This window comes from Narcine bancroftii, chromosome 4 (assembly GCF_036971445.1).
Source record: "Narcine bancroftii isolate sNarBan1 chromosome 4, sNarBan1.hap1, whole genome shotgun sequence".
NCBI classification, from domain to species: Eukaryota; Metazoa; Chordata; class Chondrichthyes; order Torpediniformes; family Narcinidae; genus Narcine; species Narcine bancroftii.
Window position 1 is genome coordinate 317,765,929 of NC_091472.1, and position 20,441 is coordinate 317,786,369.

Consider the following 20,441-nt stretch of genomic DNA (forward strand, 5'->3'; position numbering starts at 1 on the left):
CAAGCACAAAGCCATGTTGACTGTCCCTAATCAGTTTCTGGCTATCTAAATAATTGTAAATCCAATCTCGTAGAGCACCTTCCAATAATTTATCTAATACTGACATTAGGCTCACCAGCCTGTAATTTCCAGGGTTACTTTTGGAGACTTTTTTAAAAAACAGAACCCATTTAACATACAACCCTTAGTACGTTTTGAAAGGTGGGATGAAACCAGAGCCCCTGAAATAAACCCACGCACAGACAGGAAAAACGTCCAAACTCCTTACAGACAGCACGGGATTCCCACCCCAGTCCCACTAACTGGTGCTATAACAGCATGGCACTAACTGTACTCTAACAATTTCTGCAGGAACCCCTGCAATATCTACACTAGCCTCCCTCAAGATCCAACAGATTACACCCGTCACCAACCTCATCTCTCCTTCTACAGCTCCTTTGGGTTCTCCTTGCCGCTACCGTGCTCGGTCTGTTCCTGCAGAGACTTGCAGCTCGCCTGGGTGTGGTGACAGGGTTTCATCTTGCTGAGGTCTGTCACATCTACTACCCTAAGGTAAGGCAGAGGCAGTCAGCCCAATCTGACTCCGCACCAGTGTCATTCCATTCTCTGCATTATACAACGTTCAGTCCCAAACACCGCCCCTTTCCCCATCTCTCTATCCCTTTCTCTCTCCAATCCCCTTTCCCCATCCCCCTCCTCTCTTCAATCTCCCTTTCCTATCCCTCCATCCCCCTCCTCTCTTCAATCTCCCTTTCCTATTCCAAACCTGCTTTCCCCATCCTACCACCTCATCAATCCTCCTCTCCATTCCCTCTATCCCTTTCTCTCCAATCCACCTTTCTACATCCATCCATCCCCTTTCTCCTTCTGTGATGGTGAGAATGTTTGGAGGGTGCTCACAGAAATAATTCTTATTTCATTGACAAAGAGTGATATGTATTTACACACAGGGGAATTTGCAACAGGGAACACTCACCCACACGAACTAAGCAACTATACACAAATCAAATCCTCACTGATAATTGTACCTCTTGATAAATTATTATGAAATCGCAACTCCCGATTGTGAACTGAGGGTTAAACTAACAGTACCCACCACCCAGAGGCACACCGAGTGTCTAAAAGATACAAATCTGGTTACAATCTACAACAGGTGAGACACTACAGTCTCCCCTAGGTATATGCCATAAATAGCCTCCACCCAGTACTGGCACACACCATACAACTGGTCTCCAGCATCACCCACAGCTCCCAATCTTCATCATCGGTCTTCCAGCCTCACCTATGGCCCACAGTCTGGACTGGAGCTCAGGGATTGGCTCAAAGGCACAAAGAGGGCAATTTACTCCACACAGAGGGCTTTATGCTGCCAACAGCTAGAAGGGATTGTCCAGGTGCACCCACATGACCTGTGATGACCAATGGCATATAGAGGGGCCAGTCCAGGTGTGCCCATGTGACCTAAGAGAACCAATTGCATGGCAGCCTCACCTGTGTGGGCAGATCTAACCTTGATTGATGCAGGGAAATGACTCAACCTGCCTGGTCAGATGACCCTCCATCGGCAAGCACATGCAAATTCCTGTCCGACAATGGATAATCCTCCAGATAACACTATCCCTCCATCCCCTTCCTCTCTCCAATCACTCTGAACCTAAGCTGACCAGTATCTAACTACCCCCAGCCGCTTGCCGTTCCACATATGTCCCTGTCTCTGAGACGGAGGTGGAGTGGCTACCCAGCTGGCTGTGTTGTGGGGAAGGGAGCGGTTCAGGGTGATCTGGTGCTTCATCTCTTGGAGGAGGTTGACACCACAGTGTGTTTCAGGGCCCCAGCATCATCCTGTGGCTTACTATTGAGCTTGCCATCATCGGATCTGATATGCAAGAGGTCATCGGGACGGCCATTGCCATCAACCTATTGTCCAACCAATGGTAAGTCCTTTTCTACTTCTATCCTACAAGATTCTGAGAGGCATAAATAGGGTGGACGGCCAGCATCTGTTTCCCAGGGCAGGATCGGCAAACACCAGAGGACATGTGTACAAAGTGAAGGGTGGGAAGTTTAGGGGAGGCGTCAGGGGCAAGGTTTTCTGCACGGAGAGTTGTGGGGGCCTGGAATGCCTTGTCAGGGATGGTGGTGGAGGCTGGAACATTAGAGGCTCTTAGACAGGCACATGGATGGATTAAAATTAAAGGATTACAAGATAGGAAGAGTTTATAGATTTTTTTGGTAGATGACACTAAGATTGGAGACGTTGTGGGCAGCAAGGAAGGTTTTCAAAGGTTGCAGAGGGATCTGGACCAGCTGGAAAAATGGGCTGAAAAATGGCAGATGAAGTTTAATGCAGACAAGTGTGAGATGTTGCATTTTGGAAGGACAAACCAAGAAAGGATGTACACGGTAAACAGTCGGGCACTGAGGAGTGCGGTAGAACAGAGGGATCTGGGAATACAGAGACATAATTCCCTGAAAGTGGCGTCACAGGTAAAATCAGAACCAGAATTAGTATTTATTGTCATGAACCAGTCATGAAATTCGACGTTTTGTGGTAGCATCACTGCAAATATTCAGATTACAACCATCTTACAACATTATTAAAACAATAATAGGACATGAAAAGTCAGGCTGTGCTTTTGGTTCATCGATTATTCAGGAATCTGATGGCGGAGGGGAAGAAGTTGTCCTTGTGCCGCTGAGGGCTCGTCTTTAGGCTCCTGTACCTTTTTCCGGATGGTAGCAGAGTGAAGAGGGTGGGTGGTGGGGTCTTTGACGATAGAGGCTGCTTTTTAAGACACCGCCTCATGTAGGCGTCCTCGATGGAGTGAAATCTGGTGCCTGTGATATTGGAGGCTGAGTTAACAACCCTCTGGAATTTATTCTTGTCCTGAGTAGGTGCCTCCGTACCAGACAGAGATGCAACCAGCCAGAATCCTCTCCACGGGACACCTGCAGTTTATGAGTTTTTGGTGGCATACCGAATTACGTCAGTCATCTCACAAAATATAGCTGTTGGTGAGCCTTCTTTGTGATTGCATCAATGTGGAGGCTTCAGGACAGATCCTCAGAGATGTTGACACCCAGGAATTTGAAGTTCTTGACCCTCTCCACTACTGAGCCCTCGATGAGGACTGGGTCATGTTCCCCTGACTCCCTCCTGAAGTCCACAATCATTTCCTTGGTTTTGCTGACATTGAGCACAAGGTTGTTGTTGCTACACCATTCAACGAGCTGATCCATCTCCCTCCTGTACACGTCCTCATTGCAGTTTGTGACTCTGCCGACAACTGTGGTGTCATCGGCAAATTTGTAGATGGTATTGGAATTGTGCCTGGCCACAGTCATGGGTGTATAACGAATAGAGAAGTGGGCTAAGAACCATCCTTGGGCAGCGCCTGTGTTGATGATCAGTGAGGAAGAGACGTTGTTTCCAGTTTGTACTGACTATGGTCATCTGATGGGAAAGTCAAGGATCCAGTTGCAGAGGGGGCTACAGAGGCCTAGAGTTTGTAGTTTATTGGCCAGCACTGAGGGAATAATGGTGTTGAAGGACGAGCTGGAGTCGATAAAGAGCAGCTGTATGAATGAGTTGATGTTTTCAAGGTGACCCAGAGATGAATGGAGAGCTATAGAGATAGGGCTGTAAAGAGATATTTTGGCATCTTGACCTTCATAAATCAAAGAATTGAGTCCAGGAGTTGGGATGTTATGGTAAGTTGTATAAGACATTGATGAGGCCAAATTTGGAATTTTGTGTGCAGATTTGGTCACCGAACTACAGGAAGGATATCAATAAGATAGAAAGAGGGCAGAGAAGATTTACTAGGATGTTGCTCAAACTTCAGGAACTGAGTTACAGGGAAAGGTTAAACAGGTTAGGACTTTATTCCCTAGAGTGTAGAAGAGTGAGGGGAGATTTAATCGAGGTATTTAAAATTATGAGGGGGAAAGACAGGGCAAATGTAGGTCAGCTTTTTCCTCTGAGGGTTGGTGAGATACAAACCAGAGGACATGGGGTATGGGTGAAAGAGAAAAGTTTAGGGAGAACATGAGGGGAACTTTATTTTTAATATCTTATTTTGCCGTCCTGTCACACTCACATCCACTGTCATGAAGAGCTTCGAGAGGCTAGTCATGGACACATCATGGCTCAGATGCCCCCCTCATTGGACCCCCTGCAGTTTACATATTGTCCCAACGGATCCACAGACAATGCCATCACCACCTGGAAAATAAAGACTCGTATATTTGAATGCTGTTCACAGTCCCGCTCCAATCTGTCAAAGATCTTTTCAGCATCCAAAGCTATGGCCAATCCTGGATCCACCCTCGACTGTGCCAGATGGACTACATTAGGCAATCGAGTCTCGGTGTTTGCTGATTGTCTCCTTTCTACAAATCCATCTTAGACTGGATTGGTTAATTTCAGCAAATATTCTGCCAACCTATTGGCCATTGCTTTTGCAATGATTTTATAATCTGTGTTTAACCACGAGATGGGTCTATGTGAGGCAGGATTTGATGAGTCCCTGCCTTTTTTTGGAATCCCAGTGATTAATGCTGTGGAGAAAGACTCCGGGAGGGTATGCGGCTCCACCACCTTCATAAGAAGGGGCATTAAAAGATCTTTTCATAAAATTTGGTGGGGAAACCATCCTCCCCCAGTGATTTACCAGCCTGCCGAGAGCTCAGGGTCCATGCAACCTCCTCCTTAGAGAAAGGGGCACTCAGCCCCTCTTGCTCATCCTGATCCAAATTTGGTAGTTCCAATGAAAGCAAGAAATCATCTATTTTGGTAGGATCTCCCCCGGACTCAGCTTTATACATTGCTTATAAAACATTTTTGTTTATTTCTTTTAGTTTATATGAGATCTTGCCTTCCCTTGTCTGAATTGCATTGATGGTTCTTGAGGCCTCTTCCACCCTCACCGGCTAGGACAAGACAGTGGGCTCAAAGTACTGCTGTCTGGATCTTAAAATCAACTTTTCTGCATTAAATTCCATCGGCCATTTTTCAGCCCATTTTTCCAACTGGTTCAGATCCCTCTACAACCTTTGAAAACCTTCCTCACTCTCCACAATGCCTCCAAACTTAGTGTTATCATCAAACATGCTAATCCAATTTCCCACATTATCATCCAGATCATTGATATAGATGAAAACAACAATGGTCCCAGCACCGATCCCTGAGGCACCAGTCTGAGAAGCATCATTTACCACAACTCTCTGGCTTCACCATGAATACCCAGTGTCTGAACCTTCCTGACTAACCTCCCACGAGGGACCTTCTCAAAGGCCTTACTAAAGTCCATGTGGCCAACATCCACAGGCTTTTCTTCATAAACTTTCCTGGTAACAACCTTGAAAAACTCATAGATTGGTTAAACAAGACCTACTACACATAAAGACATGTTGACTCTCCTTAGTCTGTCCATGACTATCCAAATAATGGTATATCCGATCTCTCAGAACATGTTCCAATAATTTATTCCCTAGAGTGTAGAACGTTAGGTTCACCGGCCTACAATTTCCAGTGTTACTTTTGAAGCTTTTATTTAAACAATGGAACACTGTGAACTACCCTCCAATCCTCTGTCATCTCACCTGTGGCTAAGGACGTGTTAAATATTTCTGCCAGAGTCCCTGCAACTTCTACAGAAGCCTCCCTCAAGGCTCGAGGGAATATCCTGTCAGGCCTTGGGGATTTATCCACCCTTATTTGCTTTAAGACAGCAAGCCCTTCATCCTCTGAAATCAGTACAGGTTCCTGGAGCTCACAACTTGTCTTCTTTCTTCTCACAACCCTGTGCCTGTTTCCTGAGTGAACATCGATGATGTCCTAACAAAAGACTGGAGTTATAGAACAATAGGTTTTATTAACAGTGAACTTGAAGGTCATCCTGTGCTGTGACCCAGGCTTTCTGGAGAGGGATTAGGTGTTGGAGCCTTTATGCAGGGTCAAGAGGGAGGAGCGACGTGTCCAGCCACAGGGTGGAGCAGAGCCAGATAAATGAGTGTACAGCAGTTCACCACATTGTCTTTTTTAAATTTTGTCCAGCGGGTGACATGGGGCACAGGGTAAGCCTGTCAAATGGCCTCGACTTCCATTGTGACCGGTGGAGAGTCGGTGGTTGTGCTATAGCTGTGGTTGTTGGTGAGTCCTGGACCTTCAGCCCTGTGTCGACCTGCTGGGGGTGTGACAGCTCGACCGGAATCACAAGGACAGAGATGGAGTTAGAGCACAATGGTATGTCCATGAAAGGGGGTGGGTGGGTATAATCCTTGAGTGGCCACACATGCCTGAGGTCCGAGATGGAGACAGTTTCCTCGAGCCCATCCAGGTAGGCTAAGTGCACATATTGGGGGTTTGCATGGAGGAGCTGGACCCTTTCAACCAGTGGGTCTGTTTTATGGCCCCTCACATGTTTCCATAGCAGGACAATCCCTGGGGATGCCAACCAGGATAACAGGGTGGTCCCTGTTATGGATTACCTGGCGAAGGAGAAAATCCATTCGTGAGGGGTAGCATTGGTGGCAGTACTTAACAGCAACCTGATTGCATGGAGCGGCTCGGGAAGGACCTCCTGCCAGTGGGAGGCTGGCAGCCCCCTGGACAAGGGCAAGGAGGATGGCCTTCCACACAGCGGCATTCTCCCTCTCCACCTGGCCGTTCCTCTGGAGGTTATAACTAGTGGTCCTGCTGGTGCCATTATCTCTGGCTAGCAGGTATTGACGCAGCTCGTCGCTCATGAACGAGGACCCCCAGTGCCTGTGGACGTATGACAGGTACCTGAACAGGGTGAACAAGTTGCACAGTGCCCTGATGACTGTGGTGGTGGTCATGTCCAAGCAGGGGATGGCAAAGGGGAAACGTGAATACTTATCGATAACTGTGAGGAAATAGACATTGCGAATGGTGGAGGGAAGGTGCTCTTGAAATTCACACTCAGGTGTTCGAAAGGGCCGTGTGGCTTTTACCAGGTGCACCCTATCTGGTTGGTAGAAGAATGGTTTGCAGTCTGCGCAGACCCGGCAGTCCCTGGTCACGTCCCAGACATCCCCGACAGAGTACGGCAGATTACGAGATTTGATGAAGTGGAAAAATCTCACGACACTGGGGTGGCAGAGGTCATTGTAGAGGGGTTTGAGACGGTCTATCTGTGCTCTGGCACATATCTCTTGGGACAGGGCATCTAGGGACTCATTGAGCTTCACCAGCTGATACAGGATATTGTAGTAAAGGTGGAGAGTTTGATCCTCCACCTCAAAATGCTATCAGTCCCCCACTGTTTATTGTTAAACCCGTTGGTCTCAGAGCAGGGTAAAATGTCTGCTGGCCAGGTAATGCCCCCAGTGCTGCACTGCTTCAACTATTGCCTGGGCCTCCTTCTCAAGGGAGGAGAGTCAGACTTCAGGGCCCTGGCGGGTACATGAGAAGAGGTCCCGGGCCCACCTGCCTGATTAAGGGTGGTGGCCAGGGCAAAGTCGGACATATTGCTTTCGACCTGAAACAGGGCAGATTCATCCATCATACCATGTTGCTGCTTTAACAATGTCCTCTTTTATGTGGCTGAAGGCTGCCCAGGCCTCTCTTGTCAGAGGGAAGGATGTAGACTTGATAAAGGGGGGGGGCTTTGTCTGCATAATTAGGGATTAAGAACCGCAGGGATTCTTTCAGGGCCTGAGGCTGTGGGGGAAGGGAGAGGTCTAGCAGAGGGTGCATCTGGTTGGGGTAAGGGCCAATGACCTCATTCTCCACAACACAGCCAAGGATCACCTGTTGTAGGTGAAGTTTAGGCTGTTGTGAGGAATTTCTGGAAGTTGGAGTCATAATCTTGCAGGTCGTGGCCGCAGATCGTGATGTTATCCAGGTAGGGGAAGGTGGCCCGCAGATCATCTTGGTCCATCTCCCACTGGAAAACAGATGCTGTTGGTTACACCAAAGGGGACCCTGAGGAAATCTGCCTTGAAGGTGGGGTACTGGTGGATGGGGAGCTAGTGGTAGCTGGACTTCAGATCAATCGTGATAATGGGCAATTTGATTCATCACGTCCACAATTTGAGTGAGGGAATACGTATTCAGCTGTGTATAGTGGTTAATGGTCTGGCTATGATCAATCACCCTCCTGTGTTTACCGCCACCCTTGACCACCACCACCACTTGGGCTCTCCATGGGCTAATGCCGGCCTTGACAATCCCCTCAATCAGGAGTCACCGGACCTCAGCTTTAATGAAATAAAATTGATGCGCTATCAATAACTCGAAAGACTGGAGTTACAGAACAATAGCCTTTCATTTAAAATAAACCTGAAGGTTTTCCTGTGCTGTGACCCAGGCTTTCTGGGAAGGGGTTAGGTGTTGGAGCCTTTATGCAGGGTCAAGAGGGAGGAGCCATGGGGTGGAGCCAGTTAAATTAGTGTACAGCAGTTCACCACAACTGATAACAAAAAATCACAATCTCCCCCATCTCTTCTGGCTCCATACAAAGCCAAACCCTCTGATCTTCAAGGGGACCAAATTTATCCCTTACTGTCCTTTTGCTCTTAATATACCTGTCAAAACCCTGAGGATTTTCCTTCACATTCTCGACCAAAGCCACCTCACATCTTCTTTTAACCTTCCTGATTTATTTCTTACATTTTTATTCTCCTCAAGTACCTCATTTGTTCCATGTTGCCTCTACCTGTTCTATACCTCTCCCTTCTTCTGAACTAGATCCCCAATATTCCCTGAAAATCTCTACCTGCGAACCTTGCCTTTAATCCTGACAGGAACATACAAACTCTGCCCTCTCAACATTTCACCTTCGAGATCGTCCACTTACCTTGCACATCCTTGCCCGAAAAAAAAACTTATCCTTATCCACGCATTCTAGATCCTTTCTCATTCTCTCAAACTTGGCCTTTCTCCCATTTAGAATCTCAACCTGAGGCCCAGACCCATCCTTCTCCATAATTAACTTGAAACTAATGGCATTACGATCACTGGACCCAAAATGTTCCCCTACACGTACTTCTGTCACCTGTCCTGTTTCGTTCCTTAATACAAGATCCAATATTGCACCCTCTCTCATTGGTGCCTCTATATATGGATTTAGAAAACTTTCTTGAACATAGTTCACAAATTCCAACCCATCCAGCCCTTTTACAGGATGGGAATCCCAGTCAATAGGTGGAAAGTTAAAATCCCCGACTATCACAACCTTATGTTCCTGCAGCTGTCTGCAATCCCTCCACAAATTTGCTTCTCCAATTCCCGCTGACCATTGAGTGATCTATAATACAGCCCCATGAGTGTGGTCATACCTTTCCCGTTCCTCAGCTCCACCCATATAGCCTCAGTAGATGAGCCCTCTGGTCTGTCCTGCCTGAGAACAGCTGTGACATTTTCCCCGATGAGCAATGCCCCCTTCCCCCTTTCATCTCTTCCCCCACCCCCCACCCCCCGCCTCCACCCACCCTGTTCTATTGTCTCTGAAGCAACAGAATCCCGGAACATTGAGCTGCCTGTCCTGCCCCTCCTGCAACCATGTTTCATTAATGGCCGCAATGTCATAATTCCATGCGCCAATCCACGCTCTATGCTTGTCTGCCTTTCCTACAATACTCCTTGCATTGAAATAGATGCCCCTGAGAACATTTCCACCATGTTGACTCGCTGACTTCTAACGCTACATGCAATTTGAGCTCATCTTTTTCCTCCTCCACTCCTCTACCTGCTTGGCATTCTGGTTCCCATCCCACTGCAAATCTAGTTTTCAACCCTCACCACAGCAGCACAAGTAAACCTCCCCGCAAGGATATTATTCCCCTTCCAGATCAGATGCAAACCATCCCATCGGAACAGGTCCCACCTTCCCTGAAAGATCCCAATGATCCAGAAACCTGAAGCCCTCCCTCTTGCACCAGGTCTTCAGCCACATGTTAACCTGCATCTCTAACCTCACCAGCACATGGCACGGGCAGCAATCCTTTCTTTCTTACTCAATCGTTTTATTCATCATATTATAGGTAAAAAATACATGAGGAGAATAGGACACATCACCAAAAAGGGAAAAATAAGTATCACTGGATGACATCGTCTGCTGTAACATGTTGCATTACCGCGCAATTAACGCACGTATTCTCATCAACTTTAAATTAAATCTTCAAAAATAAAGAATAAAAATTATATAAAGCCCCACCTAATCCAAAAAGAAAAAAGAAGGAAAAGACTGGGCAGCCCTTCCTGAGAAATTATTAATAAAATTTAATCGTCTGGTTTTCACCAACAAAGAGAAAGGAAATAACATTGTCTGGAAGGGAAAGTAATTATACCAAGTCATGTGGAATTAATGTCGCCGTCTCTTCAAATTTAACAGAAGTATCAAAAATACGACTCCCAACTTTCTCTCAACTTCAACATGACATAATTTGAGAGAGTCGCTGAGTTAAAGTAGGTGGATTTGAATCTTTCCGTTTAAATAAGATCGCTCTTCTAACCAACAATGTAGAAAAGGCTACAACCCGATGTGTGAATGTGGAAACTCATCCACACTCTGGAAGTATAATTCCAAAAAGAGCAGTCAAACTGATATCCAGTATAGCTGACATCTTAAAAAAAATCAATCCAATTCCTCTCCAACACAGGGCATGACCCAAATATACAAGTCAGAGAAGCCACTTCTGATTTACATCTATCACAAATAGGAGTAACGTTAGAACAAATAGGGGCCAATTTGTCATTTGACACATGAACCCAATGTACCACTTTAAAGAATGACAAGCACATATTGAAGAGGCAGTAACCCTTCCAAAAATCTTCTCCCACGATTCCTCAGGAAAATGTAACTGAAGTTTCTCTTGCCAGGGCCTTTAATTTTGTCATTAGAATTTGATTGCAATCTTAATGACTTCTTCTAAATGTTACCTATTAAACCCTTATGAGAAAGGTTCAAATGAAAAAAAGTATCCATTAAATCCAGTTGGTAGGATGTTGGAAAGTTGAGCAGCAAAGTATTCAGTAAATTTCTAATTTGAAAGTATCTGAAAAAATGTGCCTTAGGTCTATTATATTTATTAGATAATTGTTCAAAAGATATTAAACTACCATCTAGAAACAAATCTGAAAAGAAATGATTCCTTTCACTTCCCAAAAAGATCAATTATAGACGGTTGAAAAAAATAATTAAGAGAGATGGAGCTAGATAAAATAAAAATGTTCAAATCAAAGAACTTCCGAAATTGAAACCAAATCAGTAATGTATTTTTAAGTATTGGGTTGAAGGTGACTTTTCTTAGAAAGTGTAAAAGGAAGAGCCTGCTCCCAATAGAGAGAGGCCTGCTGAACCTCCACATGGATTTCAATTCCAAATCTACCCAGTAAGGGCGTTCAAATTTATCAGAATAGTAGATCCAGAAAACTATATAATGGACGTTAACTGTCCAATAATGGAGTCTAAGATTAGGTGAAGCCAGACCACCGTCTTCCTCTCTTTTCTGCAAATGGAACTTACTCAATCTGGATCAATACAAGGATTTTGGAATCAAAACTGGGACTACTGAAATGCATACTAAAATTTATTATCATTTTAACAGCATTAATACGACCTAAAGCAATTATTTGGAAAAATGTTGTTTCACTTCTATCAAAGGAAGAAAGTTAAATTTATATTGATCTTTAAATGTTTGGTCATTTTAACCCCGAGATCAGTAAAAGATCAGAATAATTTCCTATTCAGATGGATTAGAAAACGTACAAAGGAGGAATTATTATCACTGAATAATAGGATGCCTAATGCTGATTTCTATAAGGAAAGGGTAGAACTCCTGTCAATTACCCCCTCTGCCTCCAGAATGATCTAGAGTTCATCGAACTCCAGCTCCAGTCTCTTAACTCGGTTTGTCAGGAGCTGCAGCTGGATGCACTTCTCACAGATGAAGTTGTCAGGGATACCGCTGACTTCCGTGGTGACCCACATTCTGCAAGAGGAGCTTTCCCTGCCTTGCCCGCCATTCCCACTGTCTATGACCAAGAACAAAATATATATCTAAACCCTGCTCTTACCTATGCCAACCTGCTGAATCCTCTGTGTTCCCCAAATAGGGTGGCCCTTTCTGTCTTCAACTCCTACATCATTACCTCAGCCTCTTCTCAGCCCCTGAGCCATTCTGACTCAGTCTGTTCTGATGGTGCCTGCTCTGTGATACATTCCCTCATTATTAGTGTGATGTTTTGATCACTTGACCTCAATTGCCCTTCAATGGTTGAAATCGATTACCCAATCAGCTGCTCTCTGCCAGACATTTATGGAAATTATTGATAAAACAATCTTCATCTTTTAGGGTTCCAATCTGGGCAGGAGTCCTCATCACCATTGTGGACACCATCGGCTTCTTGTTCCTTGACAAATATGGTGGGTGCTGGGTCGGTGGGTGGAGGGTCATTGGGTGCAGGGTCACTGGGCGCGGGTAGGTGCAGGGTCACTGGGTGGGGCTGGGTGCAGAGTCACTGCATGCAGGGCCACTGGGTACAGGGTCACTGGGTGCAGAGTCACTGGTTGGGGATGGGTGCTGGGTCACTGGGAGGGGGTGGGTGCTGGGTCACTGGGAGGAGGTGGATGCTAGGTCACTGGAGGAAGATGATTATGAGGGGGATAGACAGGGTAAATGTAGAAAGACTTTTTCCACTGAGGGGAGGTGAGCTACAAACCAGAGGACATGGGTTAAGGGTGAAAGGAGAAAAGTTTAGGGGGAATTTCTTCACACAGAGAGAGGTGGGGGTGTGGAACGAGCTGCCAGCTGAAGTGGTGAATGTGGACTCAGTTTTAACATTTAAGGAGAATTTGGGCAGGTACATGGATGGGAGGGGTATGGACTGGGTGCAGGTTAGAGGGGTGAGGTGCAATAATCAGGTATGGAAGGGCCTGTCTCTGTGCTGTGGTGTTCTTTGGTTTGATGCACCACTCCAGCAGGGTTGCTGACAGACAGACATCTCGTTCCAGGTCTCAGGAAACTGGAGGCATTTTTTGCGCTTCTCATCACCATCATGGCTGTTACCTTCGGATATGAGGTACAGAGAGGAAATCGCCGACACGGGCATCATGCTGAACGCTAATCCTTTCCCGTCGCTCCACTCAATCCCAGTGCCCAACCTACCCCTCTGACCTCGAACCTCCACTCCACCATTGAACCACGACAAACCCTCTGACATATCCTTCCCTCCCAGCCCCCCACCAGAGACATCTGACCCCCCCCCCACCCCACTACCAGGGACAGGTCCTGACCCAAACACCCCTCCCCATCAGGGGAATCTGACCCCTACCCCACTACCAGGGACAGGTCCTGACCCAACCACCAACCCCTCCATCAGGGACATCTAACCCCTACCCTACTACCAAGGACAGATCCTGTCCCAACTGCACCCTCCAGCAGGTACATCTGACCCCTACCCCACCCCCACTGCAGATGCCATTGAAATAGGCCAGTGCTCAATGGCACAGGGATGGCTGCAGTGGGATCTGCAAGATGCTGCAGATTCAACAGAAACTCCCCAGAGGTGGTCAGACCTGTCGTTGGAGTGTCGGCTAAGTTGAGAACGGTTGGGAGATGGCGGTGCGAGACGACCCATGGGATGATGACCTTGGCAATGGACCAGTGACGGGCTCTGCGGCAGTGGGGTGTTGGAGACTTGAGGAGAGGGAGCCTCGCAGGCTGTGGGCTGCTCGGGACTTGCTGGAGGGGCACCAGGTATTGGAACAGGGACGCGAGGGGGTGCCAAGGGTGCTGAAGGGTTCTTGATGTTGTCGGAGGTTCAGATCTGGAGCTCGGGTCGCCGATGGTTTGGACTGGACTGGTGGTGGCAGGACCTGGAGGTGAATCCACGTACACTCGGTGACTTGGGGTGGGGGGGACTTTCTTTTGCTTCTCTCCATCTGTTAGAGGCATTTCAGGTAATTTCTGCCGATGGCAAATCTCTCCACATCACAGAAGGTAAAAGGCAATTTTGTGTAACCTGACAATAAATGGAATCTTGAATTATCTGCAGATCCCCTGGTTCTGTCACAGTGGGGACACAGAATTCCAGTGCCAAAGCCCCTGACTCTGCTCCTATGACTCTCTACACAGTACGTGGTGGTGAAACCAGACCAAGGTGAAGTGGTCAAAGGTCTGTTCTACCCATACTGCGCGGGATGTGGCCACAATGAGCTCCTGCAGGCAGTTGGCATCATTGGGGCTATTATAATGCCCCATAATATCTACCTCCACTCAGCACTGGTCAAGGTAAGCAAGATCAACGAAGGTCACTGGGCTGCAGGAAAGATGTTGTCTAGCTGGAGAGGGTGCAGTGAAGAGTCACGAAGGTTTAAATTTAAACGTACAGCACAGTAACAGGGCCTTCCGGCCCGTGCCACCCAATTACACCCCATTAACCTACAACCCCCCCAGTATGCTTTGAAGGGTGGGAGGAAACTGAATCCCCCAGAGAAAACCCACGCAGACACGGGGAGAATGTACAAACTCCTCACAGACAGTGTGGGATTTGAACCTGGGTCACTGGCACTAACCGCTAACTGTGCTGTGCTAGTACTCGGGCCTGAGCTACAAGGAGAAGTGGAGCCGGCTGGGACTTTATTCCTTGGAGGGCAGGGGGATGAGGGGAGATCTCACAGAGGGGGCAAGATAATCAAAGGAATAGATCGGGGGGACACGGAGAGACTTTTACCCAGAGTGGGGGAATCGGTGACCAGAGGACATGGGTTTAAGGTGGGGGGGGGATTTAACAGGAACCTGAGGGGCACATTTGTTTTACCCAGAGGGTGGTGGGTGTGTGGAATAGGCTGCTGGAGGAGGGGGTTGAGGCAGGTACTGTAGCAATAGGTTTCGGGTGAGCCAAGCGCAGCCAGGTGGGATGAGAGAGGGTGAGACATTTTGGAAAGCATGGACAAGTTGGGCTGAAGGGCATGTTTTTTTAATTTTTTTATTTTTCACACTATGAACTATACTGACCAAAATACACACAAATATTTCCCTCTTGAATATACACAGTGTCATTTTCTCCCCTTTTTCCCCCTCCCTTCCCTCCCTCCTTCCCACCCCCCTCCCTACCCACTAAACGTTCAACATATACAATATAATAAACCCATTAAACAATGTCATCACACAATGAAAATAAACAAGAAATTTGTGTCATCTACTTTTACACACTGGGTCAGTTCATTTCGTCTTCTTCTCATTCTATCATTTTAGGGGGTTGAAGTCCGCGGTAGGACCTCTCTGTTGTATTCCATGTACAGTTCCCAAATTTGTTCGAATATTGTGACGTTATTTCTTAAATTCCATTTTTTCCAATGGAATACGTTTATTCATTTCTATGTACCATTGCTGTATTCTCAGGCCATCTTCTGATTTCCAGGTTGACATTATACATTTTTTTGCTACAGCTAAGGCTACCATAATAAATCTTTTTTGTGCTCCACCCAAATCGAGGCCAAGTTCTTTACTTCTTATATTACTTAGAAGAAAGATCTCTTGATTTTTTGGGATGATGCTTTTTGTGATTTTATTTAATACCTGATTTAGATCTTCCCAAAACTTTTCCACTTTCTCACATGCCCAAATTGCATGTCCTGTTGTCCCCGTTTCCTTCTTACAGCGAAAACATCTGTCTGATACTGCTGGGTCCCATTTATTTAACTTTTGGGGCGTGATGTATAGCCTGTGTAACCAGTTATATTGTATCATGCGTAACCTCGTGTTTATTGTATTTCTCCTAGTTTCGGAGCATAGCTTTTCCCATGTTTCATTCTTTATCTTTATGTTTAGATCTTGTTCCCACTTTTGTTTGGGTTTACAGCTTGTTTCCTCGTTCTCTTTCTCTTGCAGTTTGATGTACATCTTTGTTATAAATCTTTTAATTATCATTGTTTCTGTAATCACATATTCAAGATTGCTTCCTTCTGTTAACCTCAGCCTGCTTCCCAATTTGTCCTTCAAGTAGGTTTTCAGTTGGTGGTATGCAAACACTGTACCATGAGTTATATTATATTTATCCTTCATTTGTTCAAAGGATAAGAATCTATTTCCCGAAAAACAATTTTCTATTCTTTTGATCCCTTTTCTCTCCCATTCTCTAAAGGAAAGGTTATCTATTGTGAAAGGGATTAGTTGATATTGCGTCAATATTAATTTTGGTAGCTGATAATTTGTTTTATTCCTTTCTACATGAATCTTCTTCCAAATGTTGAGCAGATGGTGCAGTACTGGTGAATTCCTATGTTGCACCAGCTTTTCATCCCACTTATATAGTATATGTTCTGGTACCTTCTCCCCTATTTTATCTAGCTCTAATCTGGTCCAATCTGGTTTTTCCCTTGTTTGATAAAAATCTGATAGGTATCTTAATTGTGCTGCTCTATAATAATTCTTAAAGTTTGGTCGCTGTAAGCCCCCTTGTTTGTACCATTCTGTTAATTTATCTAGCGCTATCCTCGGTTTCCCCCCTTTCCATAAGAATTTCCTTATTATTTTCTTCAGCTCATTGAAGAATTTCTCTGTTAGGTGAATTGGTAACGATTGAAATAGGTATTGTATCCTTGGGAAGATATTCATTTTAATGCAATTTACCCTTCCTATCAGTGTTAGTGGTAAATCTTTCCAATGTTCTAAGTTGTCTTGTAGTTTTTTCATTAATTTAGTTTATATAGATGGCCTAGATTATTATCTAGTTGAATACCTAGGTATCGGATTGCTTGTGTTTGCCATTTAAATGGTGATTCTTTCTTAAACTTACTAATTACTATTTGAATGCCAATAGATTAAGAGATGGGGAAGTGCAGAGAGACCTAGGGGTTCTTGTACACCAGTCTCTGAAGGCAAGCATGCAGGTACAGCAGGTGGTTAAAAAGGCAAATGGTATGTTGGCCTTCATATCAAGAGGGTTTGAGTATAGGAATAAGGATATCTTACTGCAGCTGTACAGAGCCTTGGTGAGACCCCACCTGAGTATTGTGTGCAGTTTTGGTCGCCTTATCTGAGGAAGGACGTTCTTCCAATGGAGGGAGTGCAAAGGCGATTCACCAGGCTGATACCTGGAATGGCAGGAATGACTTAGGAGGAAAGATTGTGCAAATTGGGAGTTTAGAAGATTGAGAGGGGATCTCATAGAGACATATAAAATTCTGGCAGGACTGGACAGAATGGATGATGAAGGGATGTTTCCAATGGTGGGGGAGTCCAGAACCCGGGGCCATGGTTCGAGGATAATAGGCAAACCATTTAGGACCGAGATGAAGAGAAATTTCTTTACCCAGAGGGTGGTGAATCTGTGGAATTCATTGCCACAGAGGGCAGTAGAGGCAGGTTCATTAAATATATTTAAGAGGGAATTAGATCTATTTCTTCAGTTTAAGGGTATTAAAGGTTACGGAGAGAAGGTGGGGACGGGGTATTGAACTTTAAGATCAGCCATGATCTCGTTGAATGGTGGAACAGGCTCGAAGGGTCGAATGACCTACTCCTGCTCCTATCTTCTATGTTTCTCTATGTAAATCCGCATTATTCATTGGCATTGCTTCACTTTTATTTGCGTTGATCTTGGACCCCGATACTTCTCCATATTCCTTCAATTTCTTATGTAATTCTTTTATTGATATTCTGGTTCAGTTAAGTATACTATGATGTCATCTGCAAATAGACTGATTTTATATTCCTTCTCTTTTATTTTTATCCCTCTTATTTTATTTTCTGTTCTTATCAGTTCTGCCAGTGGTTCTATAGCTAACGTGAACAGTGAGGAAGATAGTGGACATCCCTGCCTAGTTGATCTGCTTAATTTAAATTGGTTTGATATATATCCATTTACTGTCACCTTCGCCAATGGTCCCCCATATAATGCTTTAATCCAATTAATATATTTCTCTGGTAGGTTGAACCTCTGTAGTACTTTGAATAAATAATTCCATTCTACTTTGTCAAAGGCTTTCTCTGCGTCTCAGGCAACTGCCACTGTTAGCGTCTTGTTTCCTTGTACTGCATGGATTAAGTTAATGAACTTACAGATATTGTCCTTGTTCGTCTTTTCTTAATAAATCCAGTTTGATCTAGTTTAACTATTTTTGGTGCACAGTCAGCCAATCTGTTTGCTAATAGTTTAGCTATTATCTTATAATCTGTGTTAAGTAGAGATATTGGTCTATACGATGCTGGTGTTAGTGGATCTTTCCCATTCTTTGGTATTACAGTAATTATTGCTGTTTTGCATGAATCTGCCATGTTTTGTGATTCTTCAATCTGGTTCATTACTTCCAGGAGAGGAGGAATTAATAACTCTTTAAATGTTTTATAGAATTCTATTGGGAGTCCGTCCTCTCCCGGCATTTTATTGTTCGGTAGTTTTTTTAATATATCCTGTATTTCCTCTAATTCAAATGATTTTATTAATTTATTTTGCTCCTCTTGCACTTTCAGTAGTTCAATTTTAGCTAGAAACTCATCTATTTTGTCTTCTTTCCCTTTGTTCTCAGTTCGATATAGTTGCTCGTAGAATTCCCTGAAGTTTTCGTTGATCTCCGTTGGGTTATATGGAATTTGTTTGTCCTTTTTCCTTGATGCCAATACCGTTCTTTTAGTTTGTTCTGTCTTAAGCTGCCAAGCTAGTATTTTGTGTGTTTTCTCTCCTAGCTCATATTACTTCTGTTTTGTCTTCATTATGTTCTCCACCTTATACGTTTGTAGTGTTTTGTATTTTATTTTTTTGTCCGCCAATTCTCTTCTTTTTGTTGTATCTTCCCTTGTTGCTAGTTCTTTTTCTGTACTTACTATTTCTCTTTCCAGCTGTTCTATTTCCCGATTGTAGTCCTTCTTCATCTTAGTTACATAACTTATTATCTGCCCTCTAATGAAGGCTTTCATTGCATCCCATCGTATAAATTTATCTTTCACTGATTCCGTATTTATTTCAAAGTACATTTTAATTTGGCGCTCAATGAATTATCTAAAATCCTGTCTTTTAAGTAGCATGGAGTTTAATCTCCATCTATATGTTCTTGGTGGGATGTCTATTGCTAATAACAGGGGTGAATGATCCGATAACAATCTAGTTTTATATTCCGTTTTCCTAACTGTCCCTTGGATGTGGGCTGACAACAGGAACAGGTCTATGTTTTATGTTTTATGTCTACCCGAATAATATGAGTATTCCTTCTCTTTTGGGAGTTGTCTCCTCCATATATCCAAAAGTTGCATTTCCTGCATCGATTTAACCATAAATTTGGTTACTTTGTTCTTTCTGCTAGTCTTTTTTCCAGTTTTACCCATCTTTGAGTCCAAATTAAGGTTAAAGTCCCCTCCTATCAATATATCCCCCTGCATATCTGCAATCTTCAAAAAGATAACTTGCATAAATTTTTGATCCTCTTCATTAGGTGAATATACATTGAGCAAATTACAAAATTCTGAATATATCTGACACTTTATCATTACATACCTCCCTGCTGGATCTATTATTTCCTCCTCTATTTTGATTGGTACATTTTTATTGATTAATATAGCTACTCCTCTGGCTTTTGAATTACATGATGCTGCCGTTACGTGTCCTACCCAGTCTCTCCTCAATTTCTTGTGTTCCACTTCACTTAGATGTGTTTCCTGTATGAATGCTATATCAATTTTTTCTTTCTTCAGTAAATTTAACAGCCTTTTCCTTTTGATTTGGTTATGTATTCCATTAATATTTATAGTCATATAGTTCAACATGGCCATTTCATACTTTGTTTACCTCTCATTTCCGCTTCCTCATCACCACCTTTCCTCCTTATCCATTTGTTTTCTTTTTTTCTTTCTTTGGCTTGGCTTCGCGGACGAAGATTTATGGAGGGGTAATGTCCACGTCAGCTGCAGGCTCGTTTGTGGCTGACAAGTCCGATACGGGACAGGCAGACACGGTTGCAGCGGTTGCAAGGGAAAATTGGTTGGTTGGGGTTGGGTGTTAGGTTTTTCTTCCTTTATCTTTTGTCAGTGAGGTGGGCTCTGCGGTCTCCTTCAAAGGAGGTTGCTGCCCGCCGAACTGTGAGGCGCCAAGATGCACGGTTTGAGGTGATATCAGCCCACTGGCGATGAGCAATGTGGCAGGCACCAAGAGCTTTCTTTAGGTAGTCCTGTACCTCTTCTTTGGTGCACCTCTGTCTCGGTGGCCAGTGGAAAGCTCGGCATATAACACGATCTTGGGAAGGCGATGGTCCTCCACTCTGGAGACGTGACGTACCCAGCACAGTTTGATCTTCAGCAGCGTGGATTCGATGCTGTCGGCCTCTGCCATCTCGAGTACTTCGATGTTGGAGATGAAGTCGCTCCAATGAATGTTGAGGATGGAGCGGAGACAACGCTGGTGAAAGCATTCTAGGAGCCGTAGGTGATGCCGGTAAAGGAACACACTGTAAGACAACACTTCTAAAACATAAAAT

General features: G+C 44.7%; 1 protein-coding gene across 2 annotated transcripts in view; it reads left to right on the forward strand.

Moving 5' to 3' along the window:
- Nucleotides 1-20,441, forward strand: part of LOC138762313 (natural resistance-associated macrophage protein 1-like) — an 81,107-nt gene that overhangs the window by 23,743 nt on the left and 36,923 nt on the right. Inside the window, exons 4-8 of one of the 2 annotated variants that reach the window (XM_069936067.1) lie at nucleotides 433-528; nucleotides 1,828-1,934; nucleotides 12,325-12,395; nucleotides 12,984-13,051; nucleotides 14,107-14,262. In XM_069936067.1, coding sequence (XP_069792168.1) covers nucleotides 433-528; nucleotides 1,828-1,934; nucleotides 12,325-12,395; nucleotides 12,984-13,051; nucleotides 14,107-14,262 — 498 coding nt within the window. Of the gene's footprint in view, nucleotides 1-432; nucleotides 553-1,827; nucleotides 1,935-12,324; nucleotides 12,396-12,983; nucleotides 13,052-14,106; nucleotides 14,263-20,441 lie in introns of both variants that reach the window. The other variant, XM_069936068.1, reaches the window with a different exon arrangement.